The 14,658-nt window shown below is 40.7% G+C and overlaps 2 protein-coding genes across 3 annotated transcripts in view; one reads left to right on the forward strand and one right to left on the reverse strand.

Annotated features, from left to right (window-relative positions):
- LOC142761070 (enoyl-[acyl-carrier-protein] reductase, mitochondrial-like) overlaps window positions 1-649 on the forward strand; it is an 87,267-nt gene extending 86,618 nt beyond the window's left edge. The window contains exon 10 of the mRNA XM_075864260.1: window positions 435-649. Within this exon, the coding sequence (XP_075720375.1) occupies window positions 435-598 (164 nt within the window). The 3' untranslated portion in view covers window positions 599-649. The remainder of the gene's footprint in view (window positions 1-434) is intronic.
- A 4,860-nt stretch (window positions 650-5,509) lies between these two features.
- Window positions 5,510-14,658, reverse strand: part of ARHGAP18 (Rho GTPase activating protein 18) — a 152,027-nt gene continuing 142,878 nt past the window's right edge. For both annotated transcript variants that reach the window (XM_075864262.1, XM_075864261.1), the window contains exons 13-15: window positions 11,604-11,725; window positions 6,851-6,912; window positions 5,510-5,644 (exon numbers count right to left, since the gene is read on the reverse strand). In XM_075864262.1, the coding sequence (XP_075720377.1) occupies window positions 5,550-5,644; window positions 6,851-6,912; window positions 11,604-11,725 (279 nt within the window). In that variant the 3' untranslated portion in view covers window positions 5,510-5,549. The remainder of the gene's footprint in view (window positions 5,645-6,850; window positions 6,913-11,603; window positions 11,726-14,658) is intronic.

Raw genomic sequence — 14,658 nt, forward strand, 5'->3', positions numbered from 1 at the left:
CAGTATGTCATCGGTGTGGGTCCGACACCCACCGGTAAACCGCTCCGGTGGCCTGCGGGCACCGAATGTTGTGCCACATAATGCTATTACGGAGCCCAGTATCAGTTGGCTCCGTACATAGCATAGGAGCAGAGCTGAAGGGCTGCAGCTCAGCTGCTATTCCGTGGCCGGAGCAAAGTGCTTGCGGCATGTACGTCCGGTACACCGAGGCATCTGATCAGCTGATCTGTGCGGGGTCCTGGTGTCAGACCCCCACAGATTATGTACAGATGACCTATTCGGTGGATAGGTCATCAGAAGGTGGAAAACCCCCTCTAAGCTTTATTTAAAGAAGCACACCCACAAATATTTTTTATTCTAAATATATTTTATAGACTGAACAAAAGCTATAAAACTGTATATTATAATTATATACACCTTTCTCCTCTTGGTAGATCTAACAAAACTAACCACTATGGTATCAGAGTTATCAGAGATGGTAAGAAGAGGACAACTGCTGGAACCCATGTGTACGGACATTCCATTTCATGATTATAATAAAGCACTACAAGCCTGCATGGATCCTTATAACGTCAAGCATATACTAATCATGAAGTAATACAGTCAGAGCGGTGTATTCATTATGACCTTGTAAAGAGTCGAAGTCATCTTGTGACCATTCCTTCAGTGCTGACCAGACTTTAAAATGGAAAAGGCAGCATTTGACAAAAAACATTTAGCTCCAAGTCTGAAAAACAATATAGGTTATTGATCATTGCTGTAGTTTTACATAAAAACATTTTTAAATGTTTTTCTTTAAAACAAATATTAAAAAAATATTTAAACCTCGCCATTGAATTCAATGGGGAAAACCTGAAACAGAAGAGTGACAACAGAAATCGACATGCTGCGGCGTCAAAAAACACACTGCAGGTCAATATCTAAAGTTTTTTTCTGCAGATTTTTTCGGCTGTGTGTGGCTGAGATTTATTAAAATCTTACCACACTGCTGCTACTGTACTACACTGCAGATTTTCCAGAATGAATTCCGTTGCGGAAAATCCGCAGGGTTTCCGTCTGGTTTGTTCCTACCCAAAGGCTTCTTAATAGAACTTCAAAAATGACAGGAAAAACACATGTACAAAATGACACTTTATACAAAACACCACCAAAAACGAATGCATAAACGCCAAAAGCACCTGTTACATTTAAATAAAACGCTGGCATTTATATATGTGTTTTTCACGCGGTTTAAAACACAATGCTAAAACACTGTGTGAAGGAGATCAAAAACTGGCCAGTACGACTAATGGACAACTTATGACCAAGTGGTAAAACATACAACCCTTGGTGTCAGAGACTCACTGCTTTAGACCCCATGCACACAGCTGTATCATGATGCGTTATGTGCAGAGGCGCATATGGCGGTTTTTACTGACTATTTCCATATGAATGAGAGAATTTTTTTTTTTTGGTATGGATCCATATGTGCAATATGGCACTTGACGGAGCATTGTAAACTACAAGCATCTAAGCCATCAGTGAGAAAGATTATTGTGTAATAGCCACACATACACTGAGAAATACGAACCTCTGTATGGGTGGGAGCCTGTCGTTTTGCTTTAATTAGTGTGTACCTCAAATTATACTGACATTATATAAAAAAAAAAAAAAAAAAAAAAAAAAGATTATAATGCAGTAGGGTGCGCAATAATCGCTTTTCTAAATAACTTTCATTAGCAATTCTGCTTCTAACTACAGCACAGACTGTCTACAGTCCGTGCTGCCAGTGGTTCATAACTGTGCATTAGGAGACAGTGTCCGGGTCGTTTCTTAGGCTAGCGTCTCCAAAACGGCTGCTAGCGTTGTAGGATCACATTACATTCTACCACGCTGGCGGCCATTCTGGATATGGAAATTATGAAGACGAGGAGGACGATCTCTTGACTACTGCAGAGTTATGACCTGCCGGCAGCATGGACTATAGACCATCCATGCTGTAGTTAGAAGCAGAATTGCTAATGCAAGTAATTTAGAAAAACTATTATTAGTTTTTTTGTCTGTCAGTAAAATTGGAAGTATGTTTTAATTAAAGCAGACCTATAGGCTCCCATCCATACAGAGGTTTAGATTTCTCAGTGTATGTGTGGCTGTTACCCGATAATACGGTCAGTGAAACTGGAAGTACACGTAAAGACTGTAATGTCCCTAGCTGCAGACTGTAACTCTCACTTACCCCCCCACCCGACCACAGACTTCCCTGTCCGGGACGGCACCTCCCTCGTAGGAGACGCCAGCGCTCTTATCCATGCTGCCCTGCAGTGACTACTAGTGTGCACGGACGTGCGCTCGTTCCCGGCGTTAAAAGGGCCAGTGGGCACACTTGTATATAATTAATTATCTCCAGATCACCCTGGACTATAAAAAGGGCCCTGCCCTTTCACTCCTTGCCTGAGCGTTGCTTGTATCCCTATGTTAGTCTTGCAAGTAGTCCCCTAGTCATATCCTGTTCCCAGCGTTCCCATGCCCTGCTACCTTTATACCATGCTGTGTTTGTTCGTGTGCCCTTTCTAGTGCTGGAGTAGTGTTGTGCCATCTGCTACGCCTGCCGTCATACACCACGTCTGGTGTCATCTGCCACGCCAAGTACCTTCTGCCACGTTTGCATCACTTGCCGTCAAAGTTCCATCTGTGCCTAAGCCGCTGCTATTGTCTGGACTATTACAGGTACCCTTTGTGCTTGGCCTTTATATAGACTTCATACACTGTTTGGCCAGCTGCTACTCCGTTACGGCGGTGCGGCCTGGTCGGTCCACATACCCACAGATTGTGACAAAGCCTTTCAATATGTGTTAAAACTTTTAGGTATATAAAACGTTAAAGAGGTTGCCCAGTCCTTAAAAATTATCATCACCACCTATATCTGATCGGTCGGGGTCCGACTCTTGTTTCACAGTATTATAGCCTTCTCCAATTCACTTTAATGGAAAGGCTACAGTACCATCAACTACCGCTATAAGTGTGTCGGAGACTTACCGTACAAGCAGATAAGTAATGAAGAGGTGGCTGCGCTCGTACAGAGGTTAGACCATCAATTTTTAGGGACTGGACAACTCCTTTAACTAAAAATTACTACTTCTAGAATATTTTATTTGCTCTAGTTTAAAAAAAATAACTCCAACTAAAATGCATAATAACCCGTCTGCTTTGTAAGTTTATTCCAGGTTTGTGTCATTTACCATGTACTACAGGAACATATATGCAGTTTCGTATTGGCAGCATCCAATTTGTTTTTCATGACAATTAATTAAATGTTTTTCAAGCCTGTAACCGCTAATATCAATAACAATATGTTGCACTAAATCTAGAATATATATATATATATATATATATATATATACATACACACATATACACACACACACGTATGTATATATAGAAAAAATATATTTTTTATTTCGAAAGTACATTTCCAGCCAATATTCAAGAGACTGGGATTTAAGTGGTTGGACTTAAAAAACAGAGCAGTGTGGTGGGTTCCTGTTGCAGAAAGTGGTCTCCCAGTAAGAAAAGTTTTACCTGACGTCTATGAAGGAGAGGGAGGCCGAATGCATGCCTTTTGATATACATACAAATATTTTTTTTGTTTTTCACAGTCTGGCTTGCAATATGGGACAAGACAGGCTCAAATAGAAGGATATCATAGTAAGGGTTTATTGATTTTTTTTATTTTATTTTTACATTTCCTTTAAATCCTTTAAAGTCCAGTACTGTACCATATTCGCAAATTTTAACAATGTCCGAAAGCGCTTCTTGGAATAGCATCAAAACACTTCGGTCGACAGTCCAGAAATAAAACAAATCTAGAAAACATTTTTTTTAGAGAATGTATTTATATACAATATATATAACAAAATAATATAATGTAACACAATTTAATCTCCTTATCACCTTAGTTCTTTGTATAGTAGGGTTTGAGTGGTGGATTACATTCTATCCTACTAACCATAGAACGGCTTAACCTTTCGTTTCTGTATTCACATACAATTACAAGAATATAACATAGTCTACATCAAAATACATGTTGAGAGTTGTGGTACAGACTGGACTAATGTGTATGTTACACAGGTTTGTAGTTCACTTTACCAACAAAGTTTTTATCTAGAGAACAAAAACATGGTCAAAATCACAAGTTAATGGGAACCCGTCACCAAGTTTATGCGGGCAGAATGACCGGTCCGGCGATCAAGATCCGCTTTAACTCTAAAGCACTGGCGCGTTTTAAAGAGGACATGGCTTTAAACACTTAGTTGCAATATCATGTTACAGACTTTGGGAGAAGTGTTTGCTGGGTGGCAAGTGAAGAACTGTTAGCTCACTACGATTGACAGGTCTCTCCCTATTTATATATAAGGAGAGATCTGTCAGCCATATTAAGTCAAGAAAAAGTAACCGCCCAGCAGACAAGTCTCCCTGAGCCTAGAAAAGAACACTGGCCACGATACAGCGAAAAAAAAAAATTGTTGATTATATTCGGACCTTTTACGAAGTCTTGGTGCCTGCGGTTAGAGCAGCATGATCTTGGTAACATGTTCCCTTTTAGGACAGTTAGAATATCTACTTTATAGTGTACTGTAAAATAAATCTAACAAGAATATTTGCAACATACAAAAAAAAATGTCCATTGCTAGCTATGTAATTTCTCTTGTAATTACAAATACCGTATAAAGAACAATATTCACAACATTTGCCAAATGGATATTGGTACCGGTAGTACTGAAAGTTATTGTAAAGTTACATTTTTCTGTGCTAATAAATTATTCTCGTACAGCTACCAGGTTTCAGCCATAGTCCGCCTGAGAAGTCACATTAAGAATTTAGCGGTACATGAATGATGTGTAAACCTGAACAGGTAAACACAAAGTTTACATGCCGGTCAGACTTGTGTAAAAAACATAGCTTACAAAGCAATATAACAAAAAAAAAAAAAAAAACGAGTACAATTAGGTACGCGCAAGTACTTTTCAACGACCCCGGTTTCTTCAGACGGTCTTTTTAAAAATACTGTATATAATATGTACATATATAACAAAAAAATATATACAAAAAGAAAATTTAGTCCTTCTACATTAGTTCCTTCATGTACATATTAGTAAGGCAAAATGATACTTTGTGAAAACTGAAGTTAACACAATGGAGTTTTGTATGGATAACAAAATTATTTTCTTTTATCAGTGGATTTTATGAGTAATACAGAATCATTACTCATGAAAATGATATTCTACTGTTCCCTCTTTATTTTTTGGATTACTTTACTTAATATTAGGTTTTCTTTCCATGCACACTGCTACAGTATATTGGAAACCAGGGTAATAATCTTCATTACTGTTAATAAATTAACAGAACTGGTGGTAAAATCTGAATCACCCATGGCTATAAATAATGGGCTTGCTGTACCCAGTAATAATTATAAGATTATGTACATACTGTCATTATCATTGCAATGAATCTTTTGCTATATACCATATCTTGCTTTATTGAACATTATGCTATTTTCTATGCCTGTCAGCTCATTCCTTGGCCTTTGGCTTTATAACCCATTCAGCATTTGGATTGAGTTGAGACAAATCTGTCATATGCGTTGTATCTTCAAGGCAGCGTTCACCTAGAGTAATAGAGAGAATTGGTTATAATTAGGTTAGAAAATTTGAGAAGGTTGCACATAAGCTATTTTGTATAGCTGAAGAGCTAAAGCTAGTGTCCAGCTTTATCCTAAAAGCAGCCAGAGATTATGACTGTAGTCTTGGTGATGGATGTTGAAAATGACTTTCAGACTACGGCTTCCCTCCATTGGCAATATAAAGTAGGGGAAGTAGTAGTGTGAGACTGCCGACACCTGTTTTTAGACATCAGCACAGTCTAAGTCAATGCTGTGAGTCGGCACACTTGCCAATATCTTAGCACCCGCTTCATTCTGATGCGGCGGACCAAAAGAGGAGGGCCCTGAATGACTTCCCAACCCTGTTATATTATGTGGGGACATGAAGTGTAATGTTGTGGATCAACTTACCGGATGCTGTATTTCACAGGATGTCACTGGGACAGATGATCTTCACTCGGACTCTCTGGATCCTACAGTGTCTGCTGTAAAGACCGGTAGTGAGTGTCTAAATGCAAGTCTATAACAGCCTCGATGGGAGTCTCATAGACCACCAGATTCTACAGCAGACACTGTAGGATTAAGAGAGTCAGAGTGAAGATCATATGACCCGGCAGCGGCCCGAAATGGAGTGGCTTGGCTACCCCTGAAATAAAGCACCAGATAACTTGATAAACAACATTACACTGCATCATATACTACAGCGGGGGAATGCGGAACAGGAATACACCAGAGTAGTTCTTTAAATTGATAGTAGTATATTTTACTTTAGAATCCCCTACATTTTCATAGAGTGAATGCCTTCCTTCTCTACCTCTTTAGTGACTTCATCTTCCTTTTTTCCTTCTACTCAATTGGGTCTGACCAATTCTTAGCATAGGTGGATGCACATATGTGGTCACTCTCTACTAAAGACTATAGGATATATGAAAATAGCGACGCGAGGCCTTATTAATGTTTCTCAAAAAATGTGTCCCTTAAGAAAGGTGATTATAACAAGGGGTTGTTTGCTTTCAGAAGTAGGACAGCCCAGCCAAAAGAGATAGCAGAAAGAGTGTGCAGTCCCGGACATGGAGCTACTGACAATTTAAATCTATAACCGTAGCAGGCTCAGGTGATGGGTCATCAGTAGGGGCGACAAGTCATCATACTCCAGTGTAAATAGGGGACCGGTAGAGGATCAGAGAGGTGCCATGGGAACGCCACACTTACCAATATTTCCTCCTATTTCATATAAGCTAACTTCTTCTTTCCTTAAATTTCTTGATGTGCCACTGCCAATATAAAAACACAATATATTTACAAATAAAAACTAGTAGGACCCTGAATCTTTGTCAAGTTTAGCTATTTACAAAATGTAATATGTCTTGTGGATAAACAATAAGTATAAGTATTCAAGTATAAAATAGTCATACAAATATACGGTGACTTTAAACCTACAGAAAACGTATTGCATTACTTATCTAACTACTTCTTTTATTTTGCTATAATTATTAACTATTTGATATGATATTCATTTGCTTAAGGCCCCATGCACACGACCGTAAAAAACCTCCGTTTTTGCGGACCGCAATCGCGGTCCGCAAAAACTGACCCATTCACTTTCATTGAACACTGACACCTTTCCGTAGCACTACGGAAGGGTGTCAGTGCCGTGGAAATGTTCCGGGAATTATGGAACATGTCCGTTCTTTCGCATTTTGCGGGCCGTGCTCCCATACTTTGTATGGGAGCACGGCCCGAAAATGCGGCTGTAAGTCAGCGGCCGGCCGTGCCCGCAATCGCGGGCCGTGATTGCGGGCACGGTCGTGTGCATGGGGCCTGAGTGCTATGTCCAATAAAATGCAGTTAAAAGGCAAGTTATATATAGATATTACAGGGGTAGTATACAGTAGTATAGTGTTAACATGACCCAAATTCGTAAAAAAAATATTACAATTTGAATGCTAAAACAAAAAAAATAATGGTTTTCAAGAAGTTTTATGAGGAATACAAAAAAAAAAAAAAGAAAGACATTAAGAAACGGAAAATAACCGACTAAGGGGAGATTCACATGTTGTGGATTTTGGTGCAGAAATTCAGATTAATGAAATAGATTTTCAGTCGTGGAAATCTGCAACAAGATCTGCCATGTGTGTCTGAACCCTTAAAAGTCAAAGAAAAGAAGACAGGAAGAAGAAAAAAAGTTCTTTAGCCCTTTTACATGGGCCACTGATGGGGCAAACGAGTGTTCATATGAAAGCTCGTTCCTGATCATTGCTCTGTGCTCATCAATCGGCTGATCGTTGCCCTGGTTACAAATGCTCATTCATCGGCCGATCTGCTCATTTATGCGACCAATAAAATGGCCGCTAGTTGGCAGCACATCTTCGTGTATAAACAGGGAGATGTGCTGCTGACAATGGAAACTTATGAAGAGGAACGATCGTTCGTCCCCATACATAGCATTGATTGGCGCTCATTTTTGCGGCCCATATTTGGGCTGTGTAAGAGGATCTTTAATAAAGAAAACCTCCACAAATAGGTCCTAGGAAATTAATCCCCTCTTCCCTTAGGCTTGATGCCGTATGGTCATATTTAGTGCACGTGTTTGGCTGGGGCTGAAAGACCTTTCAGCAATTTCTGCTGTCAGTTGCCTAATAAAGGAAAAAGAATACTGTCCGAATATGCACATTACAGAAAACCTTTGCACTGATTTCTAAATTATTTATGTGAATAATTGCAACAGGTTCAGAAATGCAGAAGGCGTAATATCAAGATTAATTTGACCACATCCAAACCACATTTATCTGAAACAGGAAAGAGCTGTGTACAGACAAAACTGTTGCTTGGAAACGAAAGAAAATAATTTACAAACATTAATAGGATATTTTTGTGAGTTATTTAGTATTGACCATTATTAATACAATTCTAGGCGATTGAAAAAGAAAACACGCACGATCAGCTGACAAGATTTGTAAATAGGTGGTCCTTACCGACCACAGAGGAAACAAAGTCTGGTAGCTCACAGTTCAGGAATAGAATGCAAGAATTTAGCCACTCTAGTTATGTTCCTTTTTTTTTTTTTAAATAAATTACTCAACTCGAAGATATATTGTGCCAACATAATTTGTACTACCTGCAACAACCTTTAAGTGACTGAAATTCATTTTTTTTTCACTTTCTCAAATACAGTATTTATCTATCGTACTGCAACTAAGGCAAAATATTTCATAAGATATCGTATTCAACCACAGTACTATACACATATATATATATATATATATATATATATATATATATATATATATATATATATATATTAGCACTTTCATAAAATACAGTGTTTGACTATAGGAAACATTTCCAAGCAGGGCTGAATTATAGGGAGGTCAGAAGGGGTCTCTAAAACTTGGGGCACCTAGAGGGCCTCCACTTCCCGCTCTTTTCCCAGGCCAGTTCTTCTGATCCCAAGCGCCAGCATACCCAGGTCATAGTGGAAGTTGTAGTTTCACTACAAGTTTTAAAAGTTTGCTATGGGGCCCAGCATTTTCTAGAAATGCCCCTGACAGTCACCATTTATGTTTGTAGTGTATACATTGCTCATCTCTGGGATCCCCACAGCTAAATAAAACGGCAGTCCCCTGATGGCCATCTGGTGGTTCTATCCAGCCTAAATGAGGTTACAGGGAGCCACACATTTGACTCTCCCAGTAGAAGTATAAGTGTAACCCCCCCCCCCCCACCCACACGTAGTGGATTTGTTGCAGATTTTGCTGTGGAGTTAACCTCTTCTACTTTGTAAGGCTATGTTCACACGGGGTCTTTTGCCGAGTTTTTTGACGCGGAAACCGCGTCGCAAAACTCGGCAGAAACGGCCCGAGAACGCCTCCCATTGATTTCAATGGGAGGCGTCGGCGTCTTTTTCCCGCGAGCAGTAAAACTGCCTCGCGGGAAAAAGAAGCGACATGCCCTATCTTCGGGCGCTTCCGCCTCCGACCTCCCATTGACTTCAATGGGAGGCAGGAGAAAGCGTGTTTTCTGCCCGCGGCGCTCAATGGCCGCGGGCGAAAAACGGCGCGATCATTGCTATTCACACGGAGTATTTTGGGGGAGGAATATCTGCCTCAAAATTCCGTTTGGAGCTTTGAGGCAGATATTCCTCCCCCAAAATACTCCGTGTGAACATAGCCTAAAAGGCCTAAACATGCAGCATGCTCTAATCTCTATGTGGAAGATGTATGCGTATCATGTGAATGCGATTTTTAAAATCTCAACCATTTGCCTGAAACAGTTTCCACCCAAAAATCCAGTTCGAAAATTTGTTGCCTCCGTAACTTCCATAGAGATTAGTAGAGCGTGTCATGCGCATGTGAAGCGACCTATCCTATATGTAGCTCTAATAAGGATACTGGTAAGATCTGGGTTCCAGAGATGAGAAAGGGTACCCCACCAAACCGATTACCCTAATCCAGCCTTTTTTCTAAGTATACAACTGGTTTACAACAACTAGCATTGGTCTATTTTTAAATGGGTTATTTAGGGGCTCTCAGGTAGTCATAACTTACTAATTTGATTGTTTTATAACTTTTTCCCTTTTTTTCTCCTTTTGGTGGCTAATTTTTTTTTTTTAGCAAAGGTAACATACATGCAGGGTCACCATGAGAGTAGTAAAGATGCTAGAGGTGTAAGGTACCCATGTTGACCTTTAGAAAACGGAGTCCATTTGTTTAAAGGAAATAGAAAACATTCACTGCAGACAGTTATTACTCCTTGTTGAAAGAGCAGAAGGGAACTGTGAACATACCCTCAGGCAGAGACGTGATCAGGAAATAATCCAAGTTCGGTACACAGATAAGTGGCAACAGTTTGTAGAGTAAGACAGCAATGAACTAGACTAGAGGCAGGAAGCTTGAAAGTATGGCTAATAGAAAGTGCAAGGGCCACGCTTCCATAGGAAGCCAGAAGGGTGAGACTAGTAAGGTATTCAAGGCAAGGAATCTCAAAAGGCAAAAATCAAGAGAACCTAAACATAGATTCAGTAGTGGAGATGTTCGGTAGCACCAGTAGTTCAATAAGAACTACTCGCTGGGACAAAAGGAGTTTCTGGGTTTGAAACCGGACACCTTCTGTTCTGTTTGAGTATTTTTCCGCTGATTTTTGATGTGGAAACCGCATTGGAATCCGTGCCAAAAAAGGTCCCATTGATTTCAATGGGAGGCAGAGGAATTTTCTTTCCATGGCGTTTTTTAGGCGCTCGCGGGAGAAAAAAAAGCGGAATGTCCTTTCTCGCCGCGGTTTTGCTTCTGACCTCCCAGGGAAATCAAGGAGAGGCAGAAAAATCCTGCTAATTTCCGATCATTTTGCGCATCGTTTTTTGCCCGCGGTCCTTGCATTAGCTTTTAATGGCGACAGGCAAAAAATGCTGCGAAAACCGCGGCTAAAAAGTGCAGGCAGGTCAAAATTTTAATTCCTGAAGGAATTCAGAGGCAGATTTTTTTCTGCCTGCAAAAAAAACTGTGTGAACAGGGCCTAACCATCTGCTTGCAGATTGGACTGCTTGTTCAACATGACAGGTTCCTTTTCACTAGAAAGGACAGTAAAGCAAACATTAAATAAGAACAACCAGGGAAAAAAGAAGGGAAAGGCATGGTAATTGTGAAAAGATTGTCATGGATACACAGCAGTGAGGAGCACAGCCACTTACAAGTACCGATTACTCATAAAAGATATTATATTGGACATTGTTATGCATGCTAATGACCTTTTTTTTTAGTAGTTCTCCTTTAAGACGCATTCCACCATGATTTTAGAAGAACAAGAACTGAAAGCACTGGCCTTACAAATAGGATTTTTAACAGGAAGCAACAAGGAGACATGCCGGGAATTATAGCCCATGCAAATGATAGAATGGTAGGTATAACAGATACAATTGACAAGTCACTATAGAACATTAAATTATAGTAAAAATGTAAAAAAGTTTTACCTTTCCAGATTAAGAAACCGGGCTAGTATATCACCAGCTTTTAAGTCTTTAGTTAGTTGTACCACCATAGAAACCTTGGAAAACTGAGGTGCGTGCACCCGTATGAATTTCTCAGTGTCATTCTGTTATTAGGGAAACAAAAAAAGAAAGAGGGAGAGAGAATGAAAGTCTAGACTTCTACACATATACATGGAATTTGGTACACTAGTAAATGCTAGATCACTAAGAGATAACAGGACTCTCTGAAAACCTAAATAGATGGTTGGATTTCTAATTTCCCACATTAGATTTTTCCCTTGATCAGACTCGGATAATGGGCCACTTATAGGCAAAGACCAGTAAGTTTGGCCCTGACATTAGTGTCTGAATGTCAGACTAAAATTCTTAAATTGTTAAACATCAGAGAGGTCTGCCTGCATAATGGTAAAATATCTTACAATAATAAAAGTTTAAAAAATAACTATATAAAAATAATCTAAAAATCACATAGAATTGAGTGCTCTCTATCTCTTAAAAGGAGCGATCTGATAAAAACGCACTTTAATTTCCCACAGCAGCAATGTATTGTAGGAAACTGCATTCCCTCACAGCTTCCCTTTTCTATTACGCTGCCCGTACACTAAGCGGTTGTGCGCCATGCAATCGATAATCATGTGGCAATTACCAAAACAGGTTTTGCGATTTGTTTCTTGGCCACCTGGCTAGGACATAAAACACATGCTTCAAGTGTATTTGTTGCGGGGCCAAAAAGTGTGCAGCAAATTACAGAAAAGCACGTACAGTTTATGCCTCGCTTTTCCCTGACGCACAGCACAAACCGCTATGTGTACGGGCAGCCTTAAAGGATCTTTCATATAATAAATTAGCCAATTAGTATTAATGCAATTGCCTAAATAAAAAGGTGAACCTACACTTTAAACCAGTTTGTACTGCAAACAAGTTTCAAGTTCTTCCACAAGAGGGCGTATAGACCTTAGTAACAAATGCACCAATGCACAGCTACAATATATTTGTAATAGAGGATTGAGTTATAATATTATCATCATGAAAGACATTGTGGAGTTTATGGATAAAATTTCGTGCAAGGATAAAGGAGTATAATAAAGATATATAGATTTATAGAAGGTAGGCAGACACACAAAGCTGCCAATAAAATAAGGAAAGCTCTTTAATAATAGCATCAAATACTTCATGTTAACGTTGCTTTAAAAGAAATGTATGTAAAATGTTGTCTGTAAAATCAGTATTCTCATGGAAGCAGGCAGGATACAATTACACCGATCAGCCATAACAGCCAAATTGTGATGGCTAGACGACTGGGCCAGAGCATCTCCAAAGCGGCAGGTTTTGTGGGGTGTTCCCAATATGCAGTGGTTAGTACCTAGCAGAAGTGGTCCAAGGCGGGACTAATGAACCGGCAATGATTCGCGACTGGTCCAATTCCACAGAAGAGCTACTGTAGCACAAATTGCTGAAAAAGTTAATGCTGGTTTTAATAGAAAAGGTGTCAGAACACACAGCTTGCTGCATAGCCACAGACCGGTCAGAGTGCCCATGCCGATTCCTGTCCACTGTCGAGAGCGACTGAATTGGGCAAGTGAGCATCAGAACTGGACTATGCAGCAATGGAAGAAGGTGGCCGAGTCTGACGAATTACATTTTCTTTTACATCATGTGGATGGCCGGGTTCTTGTGCGTCATTTACCTGGGGAAGAGATGGCACCAGGATGCACTATGGGAAGAAGGCAAGCCGGAGGAGGCAGTGTGATTATCTGGGCAATGCTCTGTTGGAAAACCCTGGGTCCTGACATTCGTGTGGATGTGTTTTTGACCTAAAACATTGTTGCAGACCAAGTATACCCCTTCATAATAATGGTATTCCCTAATGGCAGTGGTCTTTTTTAGCAGGATAATGTGTCCTCTCAAACGGAAAAAATGGTTCAGGAATGGTTTGAGGAACATGAGAAGTAGTTTAAAAGTGTTAACTTGGCCTCCAAATTCCCCAGATCTCAATTCGAGCATCTCTGGGATGTGGTGGAAAAAGTTCAATCCATGGAGGCCCTACCTCACAACTTACGGGGCTTAAAGAGTAACTAAACTTTCAGAAAGTGAGGCTGCACTACCAAATTTGTGAAAAAAAGTTTCAGCTCAGTGTGAGTCTTTCTCAAGCATTGTCCTAGTGACATATCAAAAGTTTTGATCGGTTGGGGTTTGAGCACTGAGATCCCCACTGATTGCTAAAAGGAAGCAGCAGAAGCACGGACGTGAGCGATGAGCCGCTTAGTTTCTGATCGGCTTTTTTCGGAAAGCCGAGCAGTTAGTGTACGGGCGTATAGACTTTCTATTGAGTCCGTGCACCGTTATCTCGGCTTTCCGAGAAAAGCCAATCAGAAACCAAGCGGCTCAGCGCTCACACAAGCGCTTCTGCCGCTTCATTTTAGCGATTGGTTGGGGTCTCAGTGATCAGACTCCCACCTATCAAGACTTCTGACATGTCACTATGAGATGTCAGAAGTTTTCTGAAAGTTAATTTCCCCTGTAAAGGATCTGCTGCTAATGTCTTGGTGCCAGATACCACAGGACACCGTCAAAAGGTCTTGTGTCCATTCCTCGACAGATCATATCACGATTGTCATGGCACGATCGGGACCTACATAGGTGGCTTTCAGTGGTGTAACTACCGCTGTAGCAGCTGTAGCGGCTGCTACCGGGCCCACGACATGAGGGGGCCCGTGTCGCCCCCGCCGGCACGGGCCCCCACCATGGCCGGAGGCTCCGCTAGCAGCCGCTATGGCTGCAACAGCGAGACGCCACTGAACACGACTACGGAAGAGCAGGGAGATATCAACCCGCTCTGCCATTAAACAAGACATGTATCCCCTATCCACAGGATATCCACAGGATAGGGGATAAATGTGTGATCGCTGGCATTGATAGGGAGAACGGGGGACTGAAAGTCCCCTGAAGTTCTCCATCACAAACCTCGGACTTCCGGGGTCTGTGTCGGCAGCTCCGTAGAAATGAATGGAGCGCCGGTCGCGCTTGTGCGCATGTG

The sequence above is a fragment of the Rhinoderma darwinii genome, chromosome 4, assembly GCF_050947455.1.
Source record: "Rhinoderma darwinii isolate aRhiDar2 chromosome 4, aRhiDar2.hap1, whole genome shotgun sequence".
NCBI lineage: Eukaryota > Metazoa > Chordata > Amphibia > Anura > Rhinodermatidae > Rhinoderma > Rhinoderma darwinii.